The sequence below is a fragment of the Magallana gigas genome, chromosome 8 (assembly GCF_963853765.1).
Source record: "Magallana gigas chromosome 8, xbMagGiga1.1, whole genome shotgun sequence".
Lineage (NCBI taxonomy): Eukaryota > Metazoa > Mollusca > Bivalvia > Ostreida > Ostreidae > Magallana > Magallana gigas.
Window position 1 is genome coordinate 3,244,965 of NC_088860.1, and position 21,562 is coordinate 3,266,526.

The 21,562-nt window shown below is 37.8% G+C and overlaps 2 protein-coding genes across 3 annotated transcripts; both read right to left on the bottom strand.

Moving 5' to 3' along the window:
• Nucleotides 1-1,183: 1,183 nt before the first annotated feature.
• On the bottom strand, nucleotides 1,184-13,556 carry LOC105339320 (protein FAM184A). Its single transcript, XM_011444811.4, has 17 exons — nucleotides 13,379-13,556; nucleotides 12,011-12,883; nucleotides 11,491-11,611; nucleotides 11,122-11,303; nucleotides 10,705-10,911; nucleotides 10,299-10,421; nucleotides 9,517-9,678; nucleotides 9,202-9,323; nucleotides 8,782-8,932; nucleotides 8,197-8,409; nucleotides 7,861-8,014; nucleotides 6,990-7,117; nucleotides 6,299-6,483; nucleotides 5,079-5,225; nucleotides 4,756-4,873; nucleotides 4,094-4,201; nucleotides 1,184-2,023 (listed from the first exon to the last, which is right to left on the bottom strand). The coding sequence occupies exons 1-17, from the start codon at nucleotides 13,517-13,519 to the stop codon at nucleotides 1,865-1,867; spliced, it is 3,294 nt and encodes a 1,097-aa protein (XP_011443113.3). The 5' UTR covers nucleotides 13,520-13,556; the 3' UTR covers nucleotides 1,184-1,864.
• Nucleotides 13,557-14,704: 1,148 nt separating this feature from the next.
• Nucleotides 14,705-21,126, bottom strand: LOC105339319 (zinc finger protein 585A). 2 transcript variants are annotated; one of them, XM_066068764.1, is made up of 4 exons: nucleotides 20,862-21,125; nucleotides 18,533-19,087; nucleotides 15,670-18,484; nucleotides 14,705-15,562 (listed from the first exon to the last, which is right to left on the bottom strand). In XM_066068764.1, exons 2-4 carry the CDS (start codon nucleotides 19,083-19,085, stop codon nucleotides 14,965-14,967), a joined length of 3,966 nt encoding a protein of 1,321 aa, XP_065924836.1. In that variant the 5' UTR covers nucleotides 19,086-19,087; nucleotides 20,862-21,125; the 3' UTR covers nucleotides 14,705-14,964. The 2 variants fall into 2 exon arrangements, with proteins under 2 accessions (XP_065924836.1, XP_011443111.3); XM_011444809.4 differs by having other exon boundaries at nucleotides 15,670-19,087; nucleotides 20,862-21,126.
• Nucleotides 21,127-21,562: the final 436 nt, after the last annotated feature.

The following is a 21,562-nucleotide window of genomic DNA, read 5'->3' on the forward strand; positions in this document are numbered from 1 at the left end:
TCAGAAAAAAAACATATGAAATAATTGTAAGCTTAAAAGCAGAAAAAACACATTTAAATTTTATTTTAATTTTGGAAAGGTTTCTCATAACAGGAAAGTGACTGGAAAGTTTTTGGTTTATTTTTCCATTAAACTTTTTTTTAAGCCGCATGTGTACCCACTGGGTTCTGTAGTATCTCATTACAGGAGAGCTACAGCTCAATCTAATGATTCCATTTTGGACTCCTCAACTATATCTCGGTGCGTAAAAAAATTATGAAAATGACATTATGGTGCGAAATCCTGCTTCAAGGGATAAGATCTCTTAAATTCATTGCTGAATTCTCTAACTCTTTACCTTCATTGTCTGTCATTTGTGCAAACGTCGATGCTAATGAAGGATCATAATATTACGTCACGGGCAAAGGGGGGGGGGGGGTCACTCTAAATAATTTAAAGGTATGGTTGAACGTTTGTGTAAATAATCAGCTCAAATAACGTTACGTCCGCCATGCTGCAGAATAAGTTTTGACGCTTGCACTGTAAAGAAATTTATAAGGCAATCACGTGACGCAATTCATCCAATGACGTCGAGACATTCTTGTCGGAGGCAAAACAATTATGTGTAATATACATGTATAATCGACTATTTACACATTCATACACACCCTTGTTCCATGCGCAAACCTCTTCATGGTTATTTTACTCACCCTGCATCTAATTTTTTCCCATAACGCATTTTTTTCATACACATTGCAAGTTTAGACGTAAATTTTTCATAAACGTACATTCCAACCGGGGCACTTCAATGATTTATAATTTTTAAATTATATCTAAGGAAACGGATTAATATAAGGGCATATTTACTTGTTTCCGAATCCTTGCTTAATTATGTATCATTGTACATGTATATATATGTTGTACGTTAATAAACAATGGTTTACACTAAAAATAGAAACTGAGAAGTGAGACCACTGCGTATCTCTGACTATGTTAGCTGTAGGCTGACTTGACGACAGCTGCACCCATTGACCCGTTATGACATTTCGCCACCTAAAAGGTCGTTAACATGGCACCAAATACTAGTGGCTGACATTTCAAGCCATATCTACTTGTGATCGCTTACATCATCTTAATTAACATGATTAACGCACAGATCTCTCTTTTTTCCTTTTTTGGTATTATTAAAAAAAATTTATTAACACACTTGGTCTCACATTTATTTCCCAACGACCAATTTAAGTGTTTTTCACATGATCTCAAATACTAATAGCATTTTATCTCAACAAAAAGTTCAGTAACAAAAGTTCCAATTGGGTAAAAAAAAAATCTTGATGGTAAAAGTAATTCCAAGAAACAGAGCATATTTTAACATAAAAAATTAAACATGTATCACATCGCCCCTAACAAAGGAGTAACAAGAACTATACACTCAGACAATGTAAAATCTGGACGGAAATACTCTATATAGCTCATATAAATACATACAAATGCAATACTGAGTTAAATGATGGGTTATCACAGCTTGGCTTCTGATCTGATTTGTACTTTGACATGCATATCTCAACAGGTGTCAACTATTTCATCAACAAGAAAAGGTATTCTGTCACTGTTAGATGTTAACAAATCTATCTATCTCTCTCTCTCTCTCTCTCTCTCTCACACACACAACACACAAAAGATAATTAACACTTATTCTTCTGTCTCCTTCCACCACTCCTTTTTCTTGCTCTGATATGTGTACAGTGCCCTCCTGGGCTCAGTGCCCCACTCCCAGGTCCCTGGTGGGAACAGTCTCTGTAAAAGACCTGATACTGGCTCTAGGATGTCAACACACACACTCTCACACTAACTAGCACTACTGATCAACACAGTCGAGTCGTCATCATTTGACAAACTTCTTGGTGAAGGATGGAAGAGGTTTGCTGGGGTTCAGGGCCTCATGGTGCATCGGGGAGTTGGGGAGGGGGTCCAGACGGTTGGTTCCCAGGCTGGGCTGGCTCGAATGTTTGGACACGGGCGGTTTCTCTCCTTTCTTTGGTTTCTGTGAATGAACAACATCAGAAATTGATTTTCATCACAAATTATTTAATTTCATTTCTGAATTTAACTTACAAAAACAAAGGGTCCTTAAAGGCATAATTTTAAGTCACCTCCCCCAGCTTATGTCATAATTTCTACACGATTTATAAAATGCTGGAAACTGCCTGAATTGCCCAAAAAAATGATGACCACGAATTCTCGTTGGCTGTAAATTTTTAGGTACATGTATTTCTAATGTCTGGATCAATTCCGCACAAACAACCATTGTACAAATATTCTGTACAATGTAGTTTCATCGTATAGTTTGGATTTAGCAAGAGAAAATCTTGCGCTATAAGAGGTTTGACGAATATGATTTCCCCAGACTTCAACATGCATTCAGCTAGTTATAAAAATTCAAAAATACACATGTACTAAAAAATAGCAAATTTATATTTTAAATCAGTTCTACATAGGAGAGGTAATGAAGAGGATAGAGCAAAACCAGTAGTCATAATTTTAGACCTTAGTCAACGCCCCTCCTACTCCGGATCCTTATTATTGGCATGGTCATGAAATGGGTCTTAAGGTCGCTCACTACACAGTGATTGGGATAAGCATGCGCCCTGCGCCATAGTCGCATTAAATAAAGTGATGGCACATTGATGTTCATAATTCATAAATTATCATTACACTATTCAGTATATCCTTTTTAACTTTGAGCTTTCCCCAATAAACGCTTGGAATATCTTTGGCTAGAATTCTTTAATGATCACTGTTATTTTACATTAACAAATAGTAGTCAAATGTCGTACAGCAAAGGGTGATCATGATCTTGTTTTCTTTTGTGTAAGGTGTTTTTTGATTTTTTAATACTGTCAATTTGATATTAAAAGTGCCTGGTCTAAATGTAAGCAGCTGCCAAAAAAATTCCCCGTCCCAAGAAAGGACAAACTTTTCTGCAATTTTCATTTGATTAATAAAAATCAGATGAAAATGAATCAACAGATAAAGCAGAACAGACGGATGAAATAGTGAATGGAGACACTGATGGTAAGACTGGTGCAATCAAACAAAAATTTAAGTCAAATTGAATGAAAAGAAGAATAAAAATAGAATTGAAACTAAATTATGGTCTTCATTACTAAATTAAAAATATTATTGTTATAGCTTTTAATTCAGTGTCATTCAGTAATTTGACAATTGCAATGAAGTCTTTTATAAACTTATCAAATTTTAACTTGTCATTTTACAATGTCCCGTAAAATTTCCATTTGGCTCATTGATTTTGGAAATGTCACATTAACACTGCCTTGGAACATGCAATTGTCAGATTTGGCCCATTGCTTATCCCAATCACTGCTACACCTTGAAATATTTACTAAAATCAGCAGAAAATTGCTTGATTATGATAGATATCATAATGGATAAGAAGTATCTAAGTCAAATAGGCAAAAAATGTGCAATTTTGGATGAAAAGTTACATTTTCGAAAATTTAAATTCAGTAAACATGAACAAAAGCTCCAGGCGGATTCAAACTCATGATCTGCGGTTCAGAAGCCCAATACTTTAGCCACTGAGCTACAACGATATACAACTGAATCGAACGATATAAACAATTTAACAAAATATTTAAGTCGCCATCTTGTGACATAGTGCCTTAAAAAGTATAAGTCTGGGTGTAGTGAGGTACCTTAAAGTACCGTGTACAAGTCAAATAAAGTCACACAGTACGGTCTGACAAGAAGGTAATGGTTTTGGTGAGTCTGGACCAATAGAAACAAAGTGATCGTTTTAGTGCGTCTGGACCAATAGAAACAAGGTGATCATTTTCCAACAGAAACAAAGTGATCGTTTTAGTGAGTCTGGACCAACAGAAACAAAGTGATCATTTTAGTACGTCTGGACCAATAGAAACAAAGTGATTGTTGTAGTGAGTCTGGACCAATAGAAACAAGGTGATCCTTTGTGTGAGTCTGGATTAATAGAAACAAGGTGGTCGTTTTAGTGAGTCTGGATCAATAGAAACAAGGTGGTCGTTTTAGTGAGTCTGGACCAATAGTTTTAGTCTGCACCAATAGAAAGAATTACCTTATTTGCCAGTGGGTTGATGACGCCAACATTTGTGGTGTTGTTGAACACCTTGTTAAAGTTCGTCTCTCTGTTCACGAGCTCCAGCTGATAATATCTCTTCTCATCCTGAAATGTCAAATCAAAAGGTCAATCAGTGCAACCAATGCAATTTCAAGAGTTTGGCTTGTGTTAACAGTTTCTCCTGCAAAACATATCTTGCAAATGCCATCCAATAATTTGATTCATAGTTATGGTGACAAACAAAGACTTGTTGCTTCTACCAGACGTCAACAATAACCTCATAATATTAAATTAAACAAAGACTTGTTTCTACCAAATGTCATTTAATCATCTTATGATTAAGATAATAAAAACAGATTTGTTGTTTCTGCCAGACGTCATTTAAAAATCTGATAATTAAGTAAATATTGTATTAAAATTCCTTATTTTATGCAAGTGCTTAGTTCCGAAACTCTGTTGTTTTGTATCAGATCGTGAGAATATAAAATCGCGAGCACCAATTTTTTGTTATAATTTCTTATTGTTCAAAACTGTCTGAAAAATAAAATTGAGATTTTATAATCTGCGAGGGTTGCTTCTCACGATTTACCGTGGATATTAATTCCTCACATTTTATTAGGAATCTACAGTTAACAAAGACTATAGCATGAATCACTTACAATAAGCTGCTTCATCCTGCCTTCTCTCTCAGAGATGGCGTCCCTTAACTGCTGAATAAGTTCCAGATCCTCAGGACGGGAGTCGCGATTGTTGTATTTCTCCTCCGCCTCCTCTAACCTGTTATCAGGAGGTTAAAGGTCAAAAAGAGTTTGATTTTACAGTACAATGTTGGTGACTGACAAGAAACAGCTTAAGAAACCCACACACATTGTATGCTGAATTTTGGAAAAACTTTATTATTTACTGAAGGTCACAATACATCTAGATTGAGTCGTTAACCAAAGACAAAAATTCTCATAATTTAAATAAGCATCATACATACATGATTTGTAACTCTGAAATTTTGTCCTTGAGTATTTCTTGAGCCTCGGTAAACTCGGACATCATTGACTCAGATTCTCGAGAAAAGTCTTGCTTTATGTTTTCAATCTCTTGCAGATGGCGCTTGTGAAGCACTTCCTCTTTTTTCCTGTGGAATAATCATGTCAAATTAAAGCTGTAAGTTAAACCATGATTACTTTATTTACACAAAATAGTCCTGTGAAGGTAAATGAATCAAAAGTTAATTAAAAGAATACTAGAGAGCCTCCCGTGATTTAGCGTGAATGTAGTATAATGCGCATGCGCAAGATTGTAAAATCCAAAAAATCCAGATTATTTCCGGATTTTTTAAAGGAATTTTCATTGATTATTAATTAGCGAAGGTTGATTGAGAAAAAATAAAAACAAATTGGTAATCTTCAAGTACCAATGATGTTTAAAATGTATAAAACAAAAGACAGTGCTCTTCCGATTTCTCGGTATTAAAGCCCAAAATTCGAGTCTATTATTTTAATGTAGTAGTAAAGATATGGAGATAATTTAATGTGGTGGCTAAAAAGGTTAATGTTATACTATAGTAGTCCTACACTTGCCATTTAATGGGTTTACTGGTAATCTTGAAAACTTTGTTTTAAATGAAATATGATTATCCATCATAGAAATTAAAAAAAATATATGTTTGTAAATTGTTTGGTTATTGGTTACTGTAGAATCCTAATTTTACGTGAGACTCATTTCCGCAATTCAACCATTCTCCATCAAATCACAAAAACATAAAATCGCAAATGTCAAATTTTATCAAAGTTTCATGTAGTTTACATGTGTCCAAAAAATAGAGGCGAGGTTTTAAAATTTGCGAGATGTGCTTCTCGCGATTTTACGTGGATATCAATTTCTCCCGTTTAATTAGGAATCTACAGTATCACCTCTCTGCAATATGCTTTATCCCCTTAATCCTATACCTTACAACACTGTAATGAACATTTGCAAGTCAACCATTTTCTCTTTCAATAATAATTATTTTTTGGTTCTAACAAGATCTACACTTAACATTGTGTACTATACTCAGTTTTCCTTCTGTATTCTATTTTTAATGGTTGTATCTTGTTCTACACTTAAGGTACCTCGGTCTTACTTGTTCTACACTTAAGGTACCTTGGTCTTACTTGTTCTACACTACATAGCCCGATATTGTATTTAATTTTGCTAGCCTGGTCTTACTTGATCTGAAGGTTTGCGTCGTTGCGGACTTTGAGCATTTCCTTGGCCTTCTGCTCCAGCTCTCGCGTCAGTTTGTCGATGTTGTTCTTCAGTTTCTGGATCTCCTCCTGAAGGTTTTTAATGTGTCGCTCTCTCTGTGTGATCTCGGCCTTCAGCTCCTCGATCTGCATGCAGTGGTCTCTGTCCTGTGGGGTCAGATAATGATACACATACAGTTGAACTTTGATATCTCGAACACTGGTATCTCGAATACAATATATGTGTCAAAGTGATTTGTAAGTCCCAACCACTTATTTTTTAAGTGTTTTACCCTCGATATCTCAAATGCTTGGGTATCTCGATTTTTTAAACAGTCCAATCTAGTTCGTAATAACAAAGTTTGATTGTATTTATAACAAACACAACAGGACTGGACAAGGCTTTTATTTTCGAGGACCATGCAAAAAAAAGACTGAGCAAGCTTTTGTTCTCAAAGTAAAATCTGTGACATAAGTTAGACTTTGGACTTTTTGTATATGTCATGGTTGGATTTAATATATAACTGACATTTATAATAACACACAATTTTTTTTTACAACCTTCAGTCAATTCCAGTCAGGAAACTAATGTCTATTGAAGTAACATAAAATTAGAATATACACTAGTGAGACATCTGAGTGTAAACAACAGTGTGACTTTTCCCTGGACTTACTCTTTGGTGAGATATTTCGACAGCTCGCTCCAGCTCGAGTCGAGCAGCCTCCAGCTGCTGTTGGTGGGACTCCGTGATCTCGGTGAAATGAGTCATGTGACGCTCATGAAGCTCTTCCTTTGTTTTCTCTACAATTCCAAAATAACAATGAGTAAAAAAAAAAAACTCCTAACAAAAAATGCCTTTGCTTTGAAATAACTAAGTTCCATTATTGAAAAACATTATATACAGTTGAACTTTGATATCTAAAACACTGATATCTCAAATACAATGGATATGTCGAAGTGATTTGTAAGTCCCAACAACTTATTTTCTAAATGATTTACCCTCAATATCTTGAATATCCAAAGTTTTTAAAGTCCCTTCTAGTTTGAGATAAAGAAGTTTGACTGTATGTATAAATTTGATGCACAATTTATACAGAACAACAAAAATTTATACCTTATCTTTTAATTTGATTTCTCCGAGTTAAAAATTTACATAGCATAATTTCATATTTTGTATTGCAATGCTTGTACTTCTTTAATGTGGAAATTGTGATATAGCACATTAGATAATCCAGATTTAATTTAATTAAACTAATCAATGAAACTGCACATTACAATCAAACTAATATCTTTGGTATTGTGAATTAATTCAGTTAGGGCCCCAGGGTTATCAAAATTTAGACCAGTTTATTTCTGGTTGACATTAAAAATATATGGTGGAAAAAAGAGACCAAGATCAAAAGTGAGCTTGTCTAAATTTTATGGCCCATGGGGCTGCCCCTGATCTCCAAAACAGCCAACAGATCTTTTGATCCGCTCCTGTAGATCGTTACACAAGTACATAAAAAGATTTGACTTTCATCTAATTGGCTGAGGATCCATACCTAACTGCTGTTGGTGAGCGGTTTTCTGCTCCTCCAGGGCTTGCTGCCTCAGCTTCTCCCCCTCCAGTTTCTGTCCGTCTAGGGCCGCTCGGTGCGCCGTCAGTGACGTCTGGATATCCTGCATGTGCTTAGTTTTCAGACTGCTCTCCATCTCCTACAAACAAAGAGGTAAATTACATTATATATGAAGGATTATGTGAACCATGTTCTTGTTTAGATGAAAGGACACAGTTTAAGTTAACAGAGTATCTTCTGCTGGTTAAGAAGGTACATTGAATGATAAAGGTAAATAGTGTATCATGTGAAAGCAGACATAGCAATAGATAACTCAGTCACCTGAATTTCCTCCTCTTTCTGTTTGATGAGAGCTTGTAATTCTGCAGCATGTTTTGCTTCAATGGCTGCCACTTCCTGTGCAAACTCCTCAGCAGCTTGTGCCATTCTCTCCTCTAGGCGGCGCTTTTCCTCCGCAGCCTCTCTCTGAAGTCTCTCCAGCTCGCCAGCACTGACTGTCTCAGCATTGTTTAATTTACTCTTTAGCTCATTTACCTAGTAAAAACAAACAAAGAGGTTATACATAGAATTGAGGAAACGTTAGTCACCTCCATATTTACTTGGCTTCATCTCGTTGGACTAAAACAATATTAATCAAAGTAACAGGCATATGAAGAACCTTCACAAGTAAGTAGAGATTATCAAATTTTGTGTAGGAATTCTACAATAAATGGCATACATAAAGGCCTGCCATTGAATGAAGTGAAATAGCATTATTTTAAGTAACACAAAAATCATGTTATGATACCAAAATTCTTCTTTACACCACCGAATATACAATATCAGTGAAATGTTCATATTTATAGTTAAAAGTGACCTGATTTAATGATAAAACAGCATGTATTCAGTTGACTGCTTTCTTTTTACCTGTCTCTGTAGCTCATTGACGATGTTTTCCCAGCCTCTTTTTGAGGCAGCAACCTCCTCGTCTTTGAGGCGTGACAGCTGCTGAAGGGCCGCCTTCTTCTCCTCCTCCTTCTGGTGAGTCAGATCTCGCCTCAATTCCATCGTCTCCTTCCTGTCGTAAACAAACACACAACCTTGCTATACTCACTAGCCAGCAAGCAAAACTGACCACACTAAGTAAAGAGCATTGGAGTTCTTTGGTCACAGCTCATATTGACAAACATTACACTTGTCCAAAATAGGCAACCATGACAATAGAATTCAGGTCTATCTAGTGGCAATGCATAGATTTCTTTTGACATTAAGATTGTCTTGACACTTTCTAACTGATCTACCACATGAATAATGTCATTGCTCTACCACATGAAAAATCTCACTTACTTGAGAGTTTCGGACCACTTGGATTCCAAGTCCACAGACAATTTCTCCAGTTTAGTTTTGAGCTCTGCCTGGGCTTCTATCATCTTAGCATCATACAGGTTCTGTAATTTGTCCAACTCCACCTGTAAACAATTAACACACAAACATCTCACTCATCTCATTATTTCAAACAAGTTTCATATATTCAGATTTGAGAATATTCTTTTGGTGAGTTTTTGGGGTCATTCCTTTTTTTTACACTGTAAAAATTTCATATGTTTTGTGGATTCACTCCTTCCATATTTTTACACAATTAATATCTACAGAACTACTCACCTTAAGATTTGCAGCGTTGGTTTTGGATGTTCGGAGCTCCTCTCTGGTTTTCTCAAGTTCGGACTTGAGGCGATGAGAGGCATCCTTTAAGCTGTTGATCTGGCTCGAGGCGGATCCCAGACCGCTCTCGCTGTCCTTGACAATTCTCTCCAGTCGCTGAACCTGTTGATATACCATATCATCTTAACATCTGGGGGTTAGATTTAATGGAATTTCTTCATTCTATCACATCTTATCTGGTTATATTTGATCTATTATATGCATCTGCAGTTTGTTTCTTAAAAGTGTGTACATATACCAGAATTAAAGATTTAATTTTTTCTTATCTTGAATTTTTTTAAGAGCCCAAATAAAATTCTTCTCACATGCTATGGAATCTTCAAATGTGTATGGGCCAAGTTTTGTCAACTTACAAAATAAGACAAGTTTTAAAACTTATTGAAAATGCTCATTTGCGGGTGAGGAGTACCCACAAAATTTAAGAAAATTGAGCCACAAATTTTCATGATTCCACAGTACATTGATCTGGATATGTAAAAAAAAAAAGCCCAAAATGGTTAAACACGGAAGTATTTGATGTGTAAATTCCTTATCTACATTGTTTCACAAATCAGTCTTCTCTTTTACATCAGATAATCAGATCCAAAATGATCTGCTGAACTCTTGTTGAGATAATTGACACATTTAGACACCCACTTCTGAATTCTTGTTGAGATAATTGACACATTTAGACACCCACTTCTGAACTCTTGTTGAAATAACTGACACATTTAGACACCCACCTCTGCTTCAGCGGCTGCCAGCTTGTTGTGTAACTCTTGCTTAGTTCTCTCAAACTCATCCAGCAATGAAGATTTGTCCTTGTTCAATCTCTCAACATCTTCATGGTACTTCTTCAGCATTTCCTGAAATTAGTAAATAAATGTTGTACTGAGAATATATTAAAACTTCTCCATTTTATTATCGGATGGATTTCTATTCCCCCTATAATCTGTGAGGTCCCCGGTGTACTACTCTCCACATCTTAACAGATATGATGAAAAGTTTGAAGTATGTTGTCATACTTTATTTCCCGGGAAAACAAAAATAACTCCCAAGACATACCATTATTTCGCACTGTCCTGGACACTATGAGTATTTCCCACTTTTTTTGCCGACCCTGTCTCTCCACCCCTCAATGCTACCTACCTCCTTGGTCTGCGTCAGCTGATCGTCCGCCTTCTTCTTGGTCATCTCAAGACTCTGGGAGTGGGCCTGGTTGAGCTGCTGTACCTGGCTGGTGTGCTGCTCTGTCAGCTCCCTCTCTCTGGTCGCCGACTTCTCCTTTAGCGACTGAATCTCTTTCTCTAGCCGAGTCATCATTGTCTGCTTTTCAATCGACAGATCCTCCAAAGACTAAAAAATCATATGCATTTTATATAAAAAAAAAATCTTTTAAAGTAAAAATATATATTGAGGATTTAACAATGCTCCAAAAACTGAACTATGATGTACATTCTATTAAATGAGTTATATTTTCAAGCAAAAGGATAAATTAAGGATTTTACAACCTTATACAACACCTTGATGTGTGGACACTGTTTGACCTTTGACCTCATGACCTACCCTTTCAAGTGACTTAAGCTGAGACTGCTGACTCTCTGAAAGGGACTCTTTCTGGTTCTCCAGGGACTTCCGCTCCGACTCCAGCCATGACAAGCGGTCCTTTAGTTTCCTGATCTCGTCCTCCAGTTCTTTAATCTTAGACGTCTTCTGGACAACGGTTCCTTCCAGTTGTCCAATGTGAACTACAAAAAAGATGAATAGCATGAGGGAGATGATATTTGTTTTGAAAACAGATTTTGATGACAGATATATAGTCTTACAAATGATAAATAACACCTAAGTTTAGTTTACTGAACTCCAATGCCTGAGTTTACGATCTTGTACATTAGCTACACATAACACATTACAGCATGTTGCCTTAAACCATACCTGACTTCCTGTTGAGGTCCTCCGCCTGCTGACTGCACCGCTCCTTAGTCGCCACCAGCTCTGACTGTAGCTCCTTCAGTCTCTTACTGGCGTCCGCCGCCTCCACACGCACTTGTTGTAGCTGTACAATGATATCACAAGATCATCACAATGCTATCAAAACATGCTGTAAAAGTTGATCACACCCACACATATTGTAGCTGTACTATACTAAGACAAAATCATGGGGGGGGGGGGTTGATTTACAAAAACACTTAGGATAAAGTTATAAATATCTATACATTCAAATGTAATGATCTCCTTTAGCATAGAATAGATTGAAAATTATTTATTCTCAACTTTTTTCAACATCTGTTATCATATTCTATTTGTATCTGTTGTGAATTTTTTTTTAATTTATGTCATTTATGAAAAAAATAATTTTCGTCGAAAGTTTTATGTTCCTTTGTAAAACCCACCCTGAATCTTAACAAAGCAAGCCCTGATTTTGATCAACAAACCATAAGAACAATGGACACACCTGTTGGAAGAGCCCCGATGAGGTGGCGTCTTTGTCTTTCATGCTGTCTCTTAGACTGTCCAGCTCCTTCCTGAGTTTGTCGGTGTTTTCCTCGCTGACAGACAACTCGTTGACTAGGCGCTCTATCTGTAACTTAAGCTCCTTCTGCTGGGACAGGAAGTCTTTCTTGAGTTTCTCTTGCTCTTGTTTGTATCTGTTAACGACGTCCTCCACTGAACTATCCTTGGCGTTTCGTAACACTTCCAACTCCTTCTCATAGAAGGCCTTGGCTTTGGCAAGTTTGGATTCATAGTCTTCTGTCAGTTTCTGTTTCTCACTGTTCAGTGTCTCACTCTGGGCCCTCAGTCCCTCCAGTTCCGCCTTGTATTTATCCTCTATTTTAGCACATTCGTTCAACCAGTCGTTGTTTTGGGATCGGAAGAAATCACGAAGTTCATCCATTTCTTTGGTGTGGATTTGTTTCTGTTCTTCCAAAGCTTTCTCCTTCTCTGAATCTGCTTCTTTTCGCCACAACTCAAACTTGGACAACTGTTCCTCGAAATGCCGTTTTGCTGCCAAGACCTCCTGCGATAGTTCCAGGTATTTCTGCGAATGTTCGGTTTTGAGTTTATTCTCACGCTCCTCTGCCTGTCTCTTGTAGCCCTCAAACTTACTGAGGGCCTCCTTTTTGTGTTTCTCATGCTCTGCCACACAGTTCTGTAGGTTCGAAATCGTGTGTTTGTGGTCACTGTCATTGTCAATTTTCTGTTTGATTTTGAGGATTTTCTCTCTTGTCTCTGACAACAATTGCTGTATCTGTTCTTCATGCTGCTCTTTTAAAGTCTGGACAACTGCTTCATGTTCATCATTCTTTGTGTTCAGTGCATAAATGACCTAAAAAGGATTATATTAAAGTACTCAATGACATCTATTTCATAAAATTTGAGACCTGTATGGAAATTATCATTATTACTGTCACATTATATTAACTTAAATGAAATTAAAAAAATCTTGCTGCATGCAACTTCATGTACATTCATTCTTGTTTTAACTGCATTCACGGAAAAAGATTTAATTAAGCCCCACAGGCTCTATGTATTGACAGTGTATAATATTGTCTAGTGTTTAGAAAGCCTAATGCAATATATGCACAAATAAATTGGTATCGCTGGTATAGAGGACATTCGCACCGACAACCAGAGGACATTTCTCATACATAAAGTGAAAGAAGGTGACAATAAGTCTTTAATCAAACCTTTCTGTTTTTGTAAAACAGCTGTAAAATGTAATACAATTGTCACGCAGTATGTCTACACTGTTATTTTCCTACGTCACCCGATCCCTAACTGTCACCGTGACTTTGTCAAACATAACGCTCGTAACACTTACTTTTGTGAGCTGTGCTATTTTCTTTGACATCTTGAGATGCATGTCCTGCGTAACCTCTGAATTATTACCCGGATTCCCAGGTAGAGTGCCATACTTTCCATTTTGATAATGGCTAAACGGAGTTTTGGCACTGGTCGCCATTTTGACGAACCGCTTTACTCTCTCTTGTGGATCAATATAGTTCCATATTTGTTTACTTAATAGATATATGAAATAATATAATATAATTTTGATCAATTCAATATCTTCAAACTATAAAAAAGATTATTCTCTCTGATTGTAAAGCAATTAAAACTCTTGATTCCGATTTTTGCGAATTTGCGAATTAATACGCATTGTGATTTGCCCTGTTATGGTTTACACGTTGCTAAGAACAGCAGGTGGTTGGAGTTAGCCCCCTTTGTCAATATGATGGCGGGCTATTCAAATTACTATATTGTAGATTTATGAAGATTTAAAGATATTTGGGTTTTGGGTTTGTTTTTTCTTATTTCTAAGCCTCTTATATAAAGACAGAGAATCTTTCCAAACATTGTGAAATGTGAATTGAGTTGTGCCCCTATGTGGAAACAAGGGAATAATGTTACTCTTCATTTGTGAGGAACCATGGACCGTATATAAAAAATCCTTGGCTAGCAAAGATAAAAGGGAAAAATTGAAATTTCTCTCCTGGGTCTTCTACTGTGAACTCTAACTCTTTTGTTTGAAACAAAATTTTATTCTAATCCCCCCAAAAAGAAGTATACATCCCCAAATATATGTATTTTGTTTTGATCAAGATACTTGTAATTGAGAGGAATTTCTTTGGGAACAGGCTACTGTAAAAAATCTGATGATTTTTCTTTACAATAGATGCTGCAAAAAAAAGTCTTAAGAATAAGTATTCATAACTGTGAATTGGACTATCAAGCACTATACTGAACTACTCTTGTAAGTTACATCAATTGTACTCCCCACTATAAAATGTATTCCATTAATTATTTTAAAACTTGATACATGTATATGTAATTCAGGTGTACAGCTAGACATTTATCATTTTAGAATACGTCTGATTTCAGGAATTGAAAGCATAAAAAAAGTATTGCACACAATCCAATGAAGACCATATATTGATTACCTGTACTTGCATTTAGATATTTTTGAAAATGATTAAATTTTAGAATCAATTCAAAAGGGAGACAACTTTCTTAATACCGGTAATTTTTATAAGTACCAAAATTTCAAGGGATTAAAATCCATGGAAATTTAATTCTGGATTGCACAATACATCAGCATTGAAGGAAATGCACTTCTTGTGTAAACTTCTCTTAATTAATTAACAAAAAATTGAGATTTTAACAAACTACAATTTATTGACCAACCATGTTCATACTTTGATAATCATATTTTAGAGTTTTAATCAACACATTGTAAAATCAACTGAAATCAACTGAAATGATTATCCTAATTTAAACTCAGAACAAGAAAACACCAAAGTTTCTGGCAGATTTCTCAGCTGTCCCCTGTATGTGAAGTTTAATGAATTCACTTTACTGTCTGTAGAAGTTTCTTTATCCAAGTGACACTAGATCCCATCAACTTGAGAGTTACACCCCTTTACCATGACCGCCTGGGAAATGGCTGGGGTCTTTCCTGGTCTGTTGCTCGAGATTTTTATTGTATTCCTCCATGGACTTGGCATAAGAGGACATCATGGACTCCATTGCTGCTGGGGGATAGGACATCATGCTGGGATCTTGGCCCGCCATCTGCTGCATCATGTGCATCTGCTGCATGTATGCTGCCACCATGTAGGGGCTCTGCATCAAGTTCATGCTGCCCCCATGCTGCTGCTGAGCCATATGCTGCATCATAGCCATCTGTTGCATGTACATATGTTGTAGGACCTCAGGGGCGGGGTACCTGTCCTGTGAGGTTGGTTCTGGGGTAGACCTGTGGGTACCAGTGGAGCTGGCAGAGCTGTTCCTGGAGCGTTGAACTGACCGGTTCTGGTGCTGACTCTGGGGGGTGGTCGGGTGAGGACTACTGATAGTGCTGGGGGTGGATCTCTCTGATTTGTAGGGTGTGGTCCTACCATGCTGGGGTTCCTCCTGTCCCGGCCCTGGGCTGAACAGCTGACCACCTCCAGAAGAAGGCTGTAGAGCTCCTTTGGAGGGCGTTTCTCGCATGTGGATTTTCTCATGCCTACAACATTTTAGAAATTCATTAAACAATGTAGCAAATATAAGAACATTTAGATTTTCCAACACATTTTTAACAACACATATTTAAGTCTCAATAAAACTATTTACCTATTCAAGCTGTTCTTTTGGCTAAATTTTCTGTCACACCAAGCACATGTGTAGGGCTTCTCTCCAGTATGTGTCCTCATGTGTTTGGTTAGATTAAAGTTGTGGACAAAGGTCCTCTCACAGATGTTACACTTGAATGGGCGCTCTGTCAGGTGTGTCCTGCAATGAGACCCGAGGTAGGATTTCACTGGGAACCTCCTCTGGCAAACACCACACTGGAACGGTTTCTCCTGGGGATGAGCTTGGGAGAGATGGGCCCCGAGGCTGATTCTGTCCGAGAAATGGGTGCTACACACATTACACATATAAGGGGTGTGTGAGGGGTGGGTGGGGGTGTGAGCCCTGTAGCTGACCTCCTCCGTAAACATGGTGTTGCAGTAGTTACAGTAGAAGGCCCACTCCTTATAGTGGGAGGACAGGTGTCTGTTCAAGGTCACCGGGTCGCTGAAGGTCTTTGTACAATACTCACAGGTCAAGGACGAAGGGGAAACTGTTCTACTGCCAAGGTCAGGCACTTGTTCAAGGTGATCACTTCTGTCTGTTAGGTTAGAGTTCTCATCTGGAGAATCATCATGAGTTGTGTCCATGGTAACACTGGTCCCCTCCGGTGAGGATTTCAGTGGTACAATCCCATCCTCAGGACCAACCTCAGTTTTCTCTCTGTCTGTTGTCTCAGTACTATCTTCCGTTGCAGACTTCTGCAGAAAATGATCAGAGGCATTGCTAGATTCATTTTTGTTCTGTGTTTGGTCATCAGCAGCAATATTCTGATGTGCTTCAGACACCTTTGATCTGCATGATAAATCTAATCCGACAGGGCTAGAATCTGAACCGGCTAGAAATTTGTGGCTGAGATGAGAAGACATGTGACTTGTGACAGGAGGCACATTACTGACGCTGGAGAGAGAGGAGTGACCCCTGGGCTGGTGAACTCCCAGAATCTTTGGCTTTGCCCTCGGAGAGTATGTCTTCTTGGAGAGATTGAGAGGTTCATTTTCCTTGTCACTGTCGTAATATTCATGTGACTCGGCTGTTTCTACAGACTCGAGCTTCAGACGCTTTCTTGGAGGAGGCTGACTGGCAGAATCCTTGGTTTTTGAGAGATCTAGAACATTGACTGCTCCATGGGAGGAGGAGTGCTCCATCATGTGGAGCTCCAGCAGCGTCACATTGAGGAACTGTTCACCACAAACAGAGCAAAAGTGAGGGAGAGGCTCCTCCTGCTTGATGGGCTGGGGTCTGGGTAAAGCTGAGCCTGATTTCTTCATTTTCTGTAGATGCTCAGACATGTGTTCCGTCAGTAGGGCTAGGTCTGTGAAGCTCTGCCCACATATACGACAGCTGTAGCCCTTTGTGTCTACAGTCTGTGAGTGAACCTGGCGTGTGTGCTTCAATAGATCGTAAACGTCGTGGAACTGGTGCCCACACAAGTCACACGTCTGAATCGGCATTCCCTCTTTGGATTGTAAGTGTCGGTAATAATTTCCCGGATTTTTGAAAACTTTTCGACAGATTTCACACTGTGTTTCAGCAGATCTTCTGTTACGCTTCGCTTTTGGTTTCTGAGGAAGGTCTGACAGTTTCACGTTTTCTGAACCATCTATGGCAATGTCTGAGGGCTTGGCCTGGTTAGTGCTGTGCACCTGGAGTACTTCAGGGGCAGAGTTTTCTGTTTCTTTGTGAGATTTCCGATGCTCCTGCAGTTCTCTGCTGTTGGTGAAGTACTGTTCACATTGAGGGCAGTGGAGGATCTGATGAGAGGCGAGGTGTTTCTGAAGGGTCCACCGATCGGGACACACCCGGTCACACACACAGCACTCAACCTTGTTGTCGTCAGTGTGCACGCTCATGTGGCGGTTCAGGCTGTTCTTATGGGTGAACTTGAGTTCACACAAAACACAGGTATATGGTTTCTCACCTGTGTGAGTTCTCAGGTGTTTCTTGAGGTTAAAGGTGTAATGGAACTCCTTACCACAAAACTGGCAGGAAAATTCTTTCTTGTCTTGGTGAATTTTTGCGTGACGCTGAAGCTCCGATTTTTCATGGAAAGGCTTCAAGCAAACACGGCACTTGTAAACTTTCTGCCTCTCTAAGTGGGCTTGTACATGAGCTTTGAATTCCAATTCATACAGATATGATTTCTTACAGATTTCACACTTTAATCCTAACAAAGGGGAGCCCATCTGAGCATGTCTAGGCATGTGAAGGGTGTAGGAGTTCATATTCATAAACCAATTGTTACAGGCAGCACAATGAACATCTGTTGTCTGGAGTTGGACTGGTTCTCTCTCCTCTACTTGACTGGTCTCCATCTCATCCTCCATTTTACTGAGGTCACTCTGGTCACATGTCTCATTCATGTCCTCCATTTCTTCCTCCTCCTCATCTTCCTCAGGTGGACCTCTTCCATCCAGTCCCAAAGTATTCTCTTTCTGCTTCATGTTAGAATATAAACGAGACATCTCCTGAGAATACAGATCTGCTTGAGAGGGAATCTTCTGCTTCTCTTGTACCATGTTTGCTGGTGTTGGTTCTTGTCTGTTCGACAGAGGATTCATAGCATAAGAGGTATTTGTAGGTTGTGCAACTTCTGATGAAGATGGATGTTCCCCAGTAGAATGGTCAATGTCTGGTTCTGTGGTTTTTTGTAAATTACTGTTCAATTCTTGTTGGATTTGAACATGGGGATGAATCCAGTTTTGGTTTGTAGTAAGAACTCTGCTCCTTCCGTGAAAGGTATTTGGAGGGGCAGAAGGTACTGCAGAATGGGATGTTTCCAGATAAGATTTATCTGCCTTAATGTTCCGTCCAGCATGTGATGTTTCCAGATAAGATTTATCTGCCTTAATGTTCCGTCCAGCAGTGGACTGTTCCTTGTCCATTGGATCCCCTCTGTCAGTCTCTGGGGAGCCCCCTCTATTGGAGGGGGATACGTAAGCATTGACTGCCAGCTGGGCCAGTCTGTGGTCGACCTTCTGTGGGGTGTATTTACTCCTCTGGGGCTCTTCTGTACCTCTCTGTAGCACAGCCTTCATAGCTTTCTGAGGCGTGAACTTAGTGTAAGTATGGGCCTCATCTAACTTCCTGTGAGTCGCTGCCTCCTCCTTGGGGTCTGTATCATGGTTAGATTTTTCTTTCACTCCTTCGGTTCCACGAGAGTCACTGTTAGTACACGCAGACTTCTCACAAGGATTTGTCTCGGTTTTCTGAGGTAGGTCCTCAGAGGTGAAGGTGACACCTCCAGGATCATTCCTCTCCTCAGAGGCAACGGCAGGGTGTGTCTCGGTAAGCTTCGAGTCCTCCAGAGTACATCTCGAGGTATCAGCAAGCTGCGAGTCATCCGTACAGTGAGATAGGTCCACCACTAGCGCCCCCTCTGACGTGTCGAGAACAGAGCTGTTTCCTGTGTCATCCATTCCTACAGATTAAACAAGCGTGGCATTATATCAACTTGTACAGAAAAAAATCTGCTTAATAATTCTATTTCAAAATATATTTTCAGTATAATCTTTGGAAATTGACATATGTATACCCGGTAATTACATTGAAATTGAAGAATGTTTCAGTAAGGACGCTAGTCACATGTAAACTATACTGGCATGCGACCAGTTCTCGCCAAGTACCATTTCTTGCCAGTGCATTGTTACGTCATTTTATCAACACATAAAATTATAAATGACAGTGATGTAACAATGCACTGGCGAGAAATGGTACTCAGTGAGAACTGGACTGGCACGCAAGTAAAGTGCTTTCTTTAGTGGTTCCAATGTTTGTTAACTAATCAATAATCTAATGATAATTTTTACCATTACATAACCCATCAAAACAGGTTATGTACATCTTTGCAGTGCTTACAACCTTCATAGCCTGTACATAATACACCAAAGAAATTATTTCATTTTTAATGTTTGACCTGTTGATTTTTTTGAGTTATTGCAAGTCACTGGTCACCCCCAATAAATTATCAATTTTGCAAGTATATAAATGTACCGGTAGAACTGAATGCATATGATATTTCTAAGTAAAGTCTTGTAGTTTTAAAGGAAACATAATGCAGGAATGAGTCAGCTTTTGAAATCAAATCAAACTTTGGTCATTAAATCACCAAATATACTTATACATATGCTTTTTGGTCATTACATCATGCACCAAATATGCTTATACATGTATTACATGTACCAGTCTGAGAGTGTTGTACCAGTGTAGTATATACTTCATATTTCATTTACTTCAGCTTCAATACCTCCGTTATAAAAATTTAATAAACAATTTTAATTCAATGCAGTTTGAATAAGAATGAGTGATTAAGTCATTTGAAGACACAAAAAACACCCTATTGTATGATGAATATATCATCATGCCCCTGTACACATGGCCTCAATTAAAACCCATTCACCTTTATTGAATATTTGAAGTTCTGAATTACCAAAATTGATAAATCTTCTAAAAGTATTACAGTCAACTAAATAAAGTTTAAGTCATTAGATATTATATATACATACATGTTCTGTAAATTATCTCAATACTGTCATGAAGATAGCTAAGTAGCAAAGGCCCACAACTTGATACATACATGTAGCAAAGTTTCAAGGCCAATAACTCTGTTTATACTGGCCATTGCTTGTTAATAAAATGATTATTCATTCAAATAGAATACTAAAGCTGGCCATTCCTTTTTCATAATTTTAATAAGAAAATTTTATAATTTTTTGTCCAACATTCCCCCTTCACTTTTTAAATCTACATAATTTGCCCCCCTTTTAAAATTTGACTAATATCGAAAAATATTACATTTTGGATTTTTTTTTTTTTTTAATTTTCATTGCACTTGAATAAGAAAGTGTCCCATGAAAAGACTGTAGATTTATTTTTATTAATCTCTGAAAATAATTACAGGCATATCGAGAAGATAAAACTATTTATACATTTACAATAAACAGATATACAAACATTTTTCTTTTCCCTTTGTAAGCGTTAGAAAAATTCTTCATAGACCAGCTTCAATGTTTAATGTTGTAAACCAACAGTTTCATAACAGTTTAACTTTAAATTTTTAAAATTAAAGGTTATTTAAACGTAGTTAAAATTTCACACCGTCTGTGCACATGGTCTTGCATTGGTATGAATATTTAAATACAGCAACATAAATTGTACACTTAATTAGAAAACATGTACGACATTTAAACACTAACCTCAACTTGATGTGTGCGTCCATCAACGGTCACTATTGATTTGAACAAGGTTTTTTTTATTGAATTGGACCAAGCTGAGTTAAAACTCAAACTGGCTTGACAGGTGTATCAGGTATTATATAGGGACATCGTGAGTGTTACATAATTGTTGGTGGATTAAATTCGCCTGCCCCGAGTCAAACTCTGTTTATTATCCACACACACAATTGTTTATTGGTCTATTCAGGTAAACAATTATCACCCTGCTAATGCCACCGACTACCTGTAGCTACCCGCCGATTACTGGCACCCTAACTGCGCGTCGATGCCCGGGGAAATCTCTGTACACCTTTCAGAAGTTCTACGACTCGGAAATAATGGGTATTGATGAAATTGGCCATTCTTAATAGCTAGTACCCTGAGTACATTCGTGATGTAAAGTCTTGAATTTAGAGAGTTATACTGTTAATATTGGTGTTTTTTAAAATACTTCTCAGGAAAAGAAATTCATGAGCGTTTTGTTCAGAACTTGCGCACGGAGCCTTATACAATTATTTTAACCGCTTATTACCTGTATCAAAAAAAAGAAAGAAGATTTTGATGTAACATCATCTAAACACAGCATATAAAAAAATCCTTTATATTATAAATGTGAAGGAACTCTCTCTCTCTCTCTCTCTCTCTCTCTCTCTCTCTCTCTCTCATATTTTTCATTCAAGTAA

Excerpts from the sequence above, each read along its gene's own strand:
- LOC105339319 (XM_011444809.4), bottom strand. The coding sequence starts at position 19,085 with ATGGATGACACAGGAAACAGCTCTGTTCTCGACACGTCAGAGGGGGCG. Across the intron at positions 15,563-15,669 it reads CAAAAGAACAGCTTGAATAG|GCATGAGAAAATCCACATGC; the intron begins GTAAATAGTTTT and ends AAAATGTTGTAG.
- LOC105339320 (XM_011444811.4), bottom strand. The coding sequence starts at position 13,519 with ATGGCGACCAGTGCCAAAACTCCGTTTAGCCATTATCAAAATGGAAAG. Across the intron at positions 9,679-10,298 it reads TGGCAGCCGCTGAAGCAGAG|GTTCAGCGACTGGAGAGAAT; the intron begins GTGGGTGTCTAA and ends GTATATCAACAG. Across the intron at positions 9,324-9,516 it reads CCAACGCTGCAAATCTTAAG|GTGGAGTTGGACAAATTACA; the intron begins GTGAGTAGTTCT and ends AATTGTTTACAG.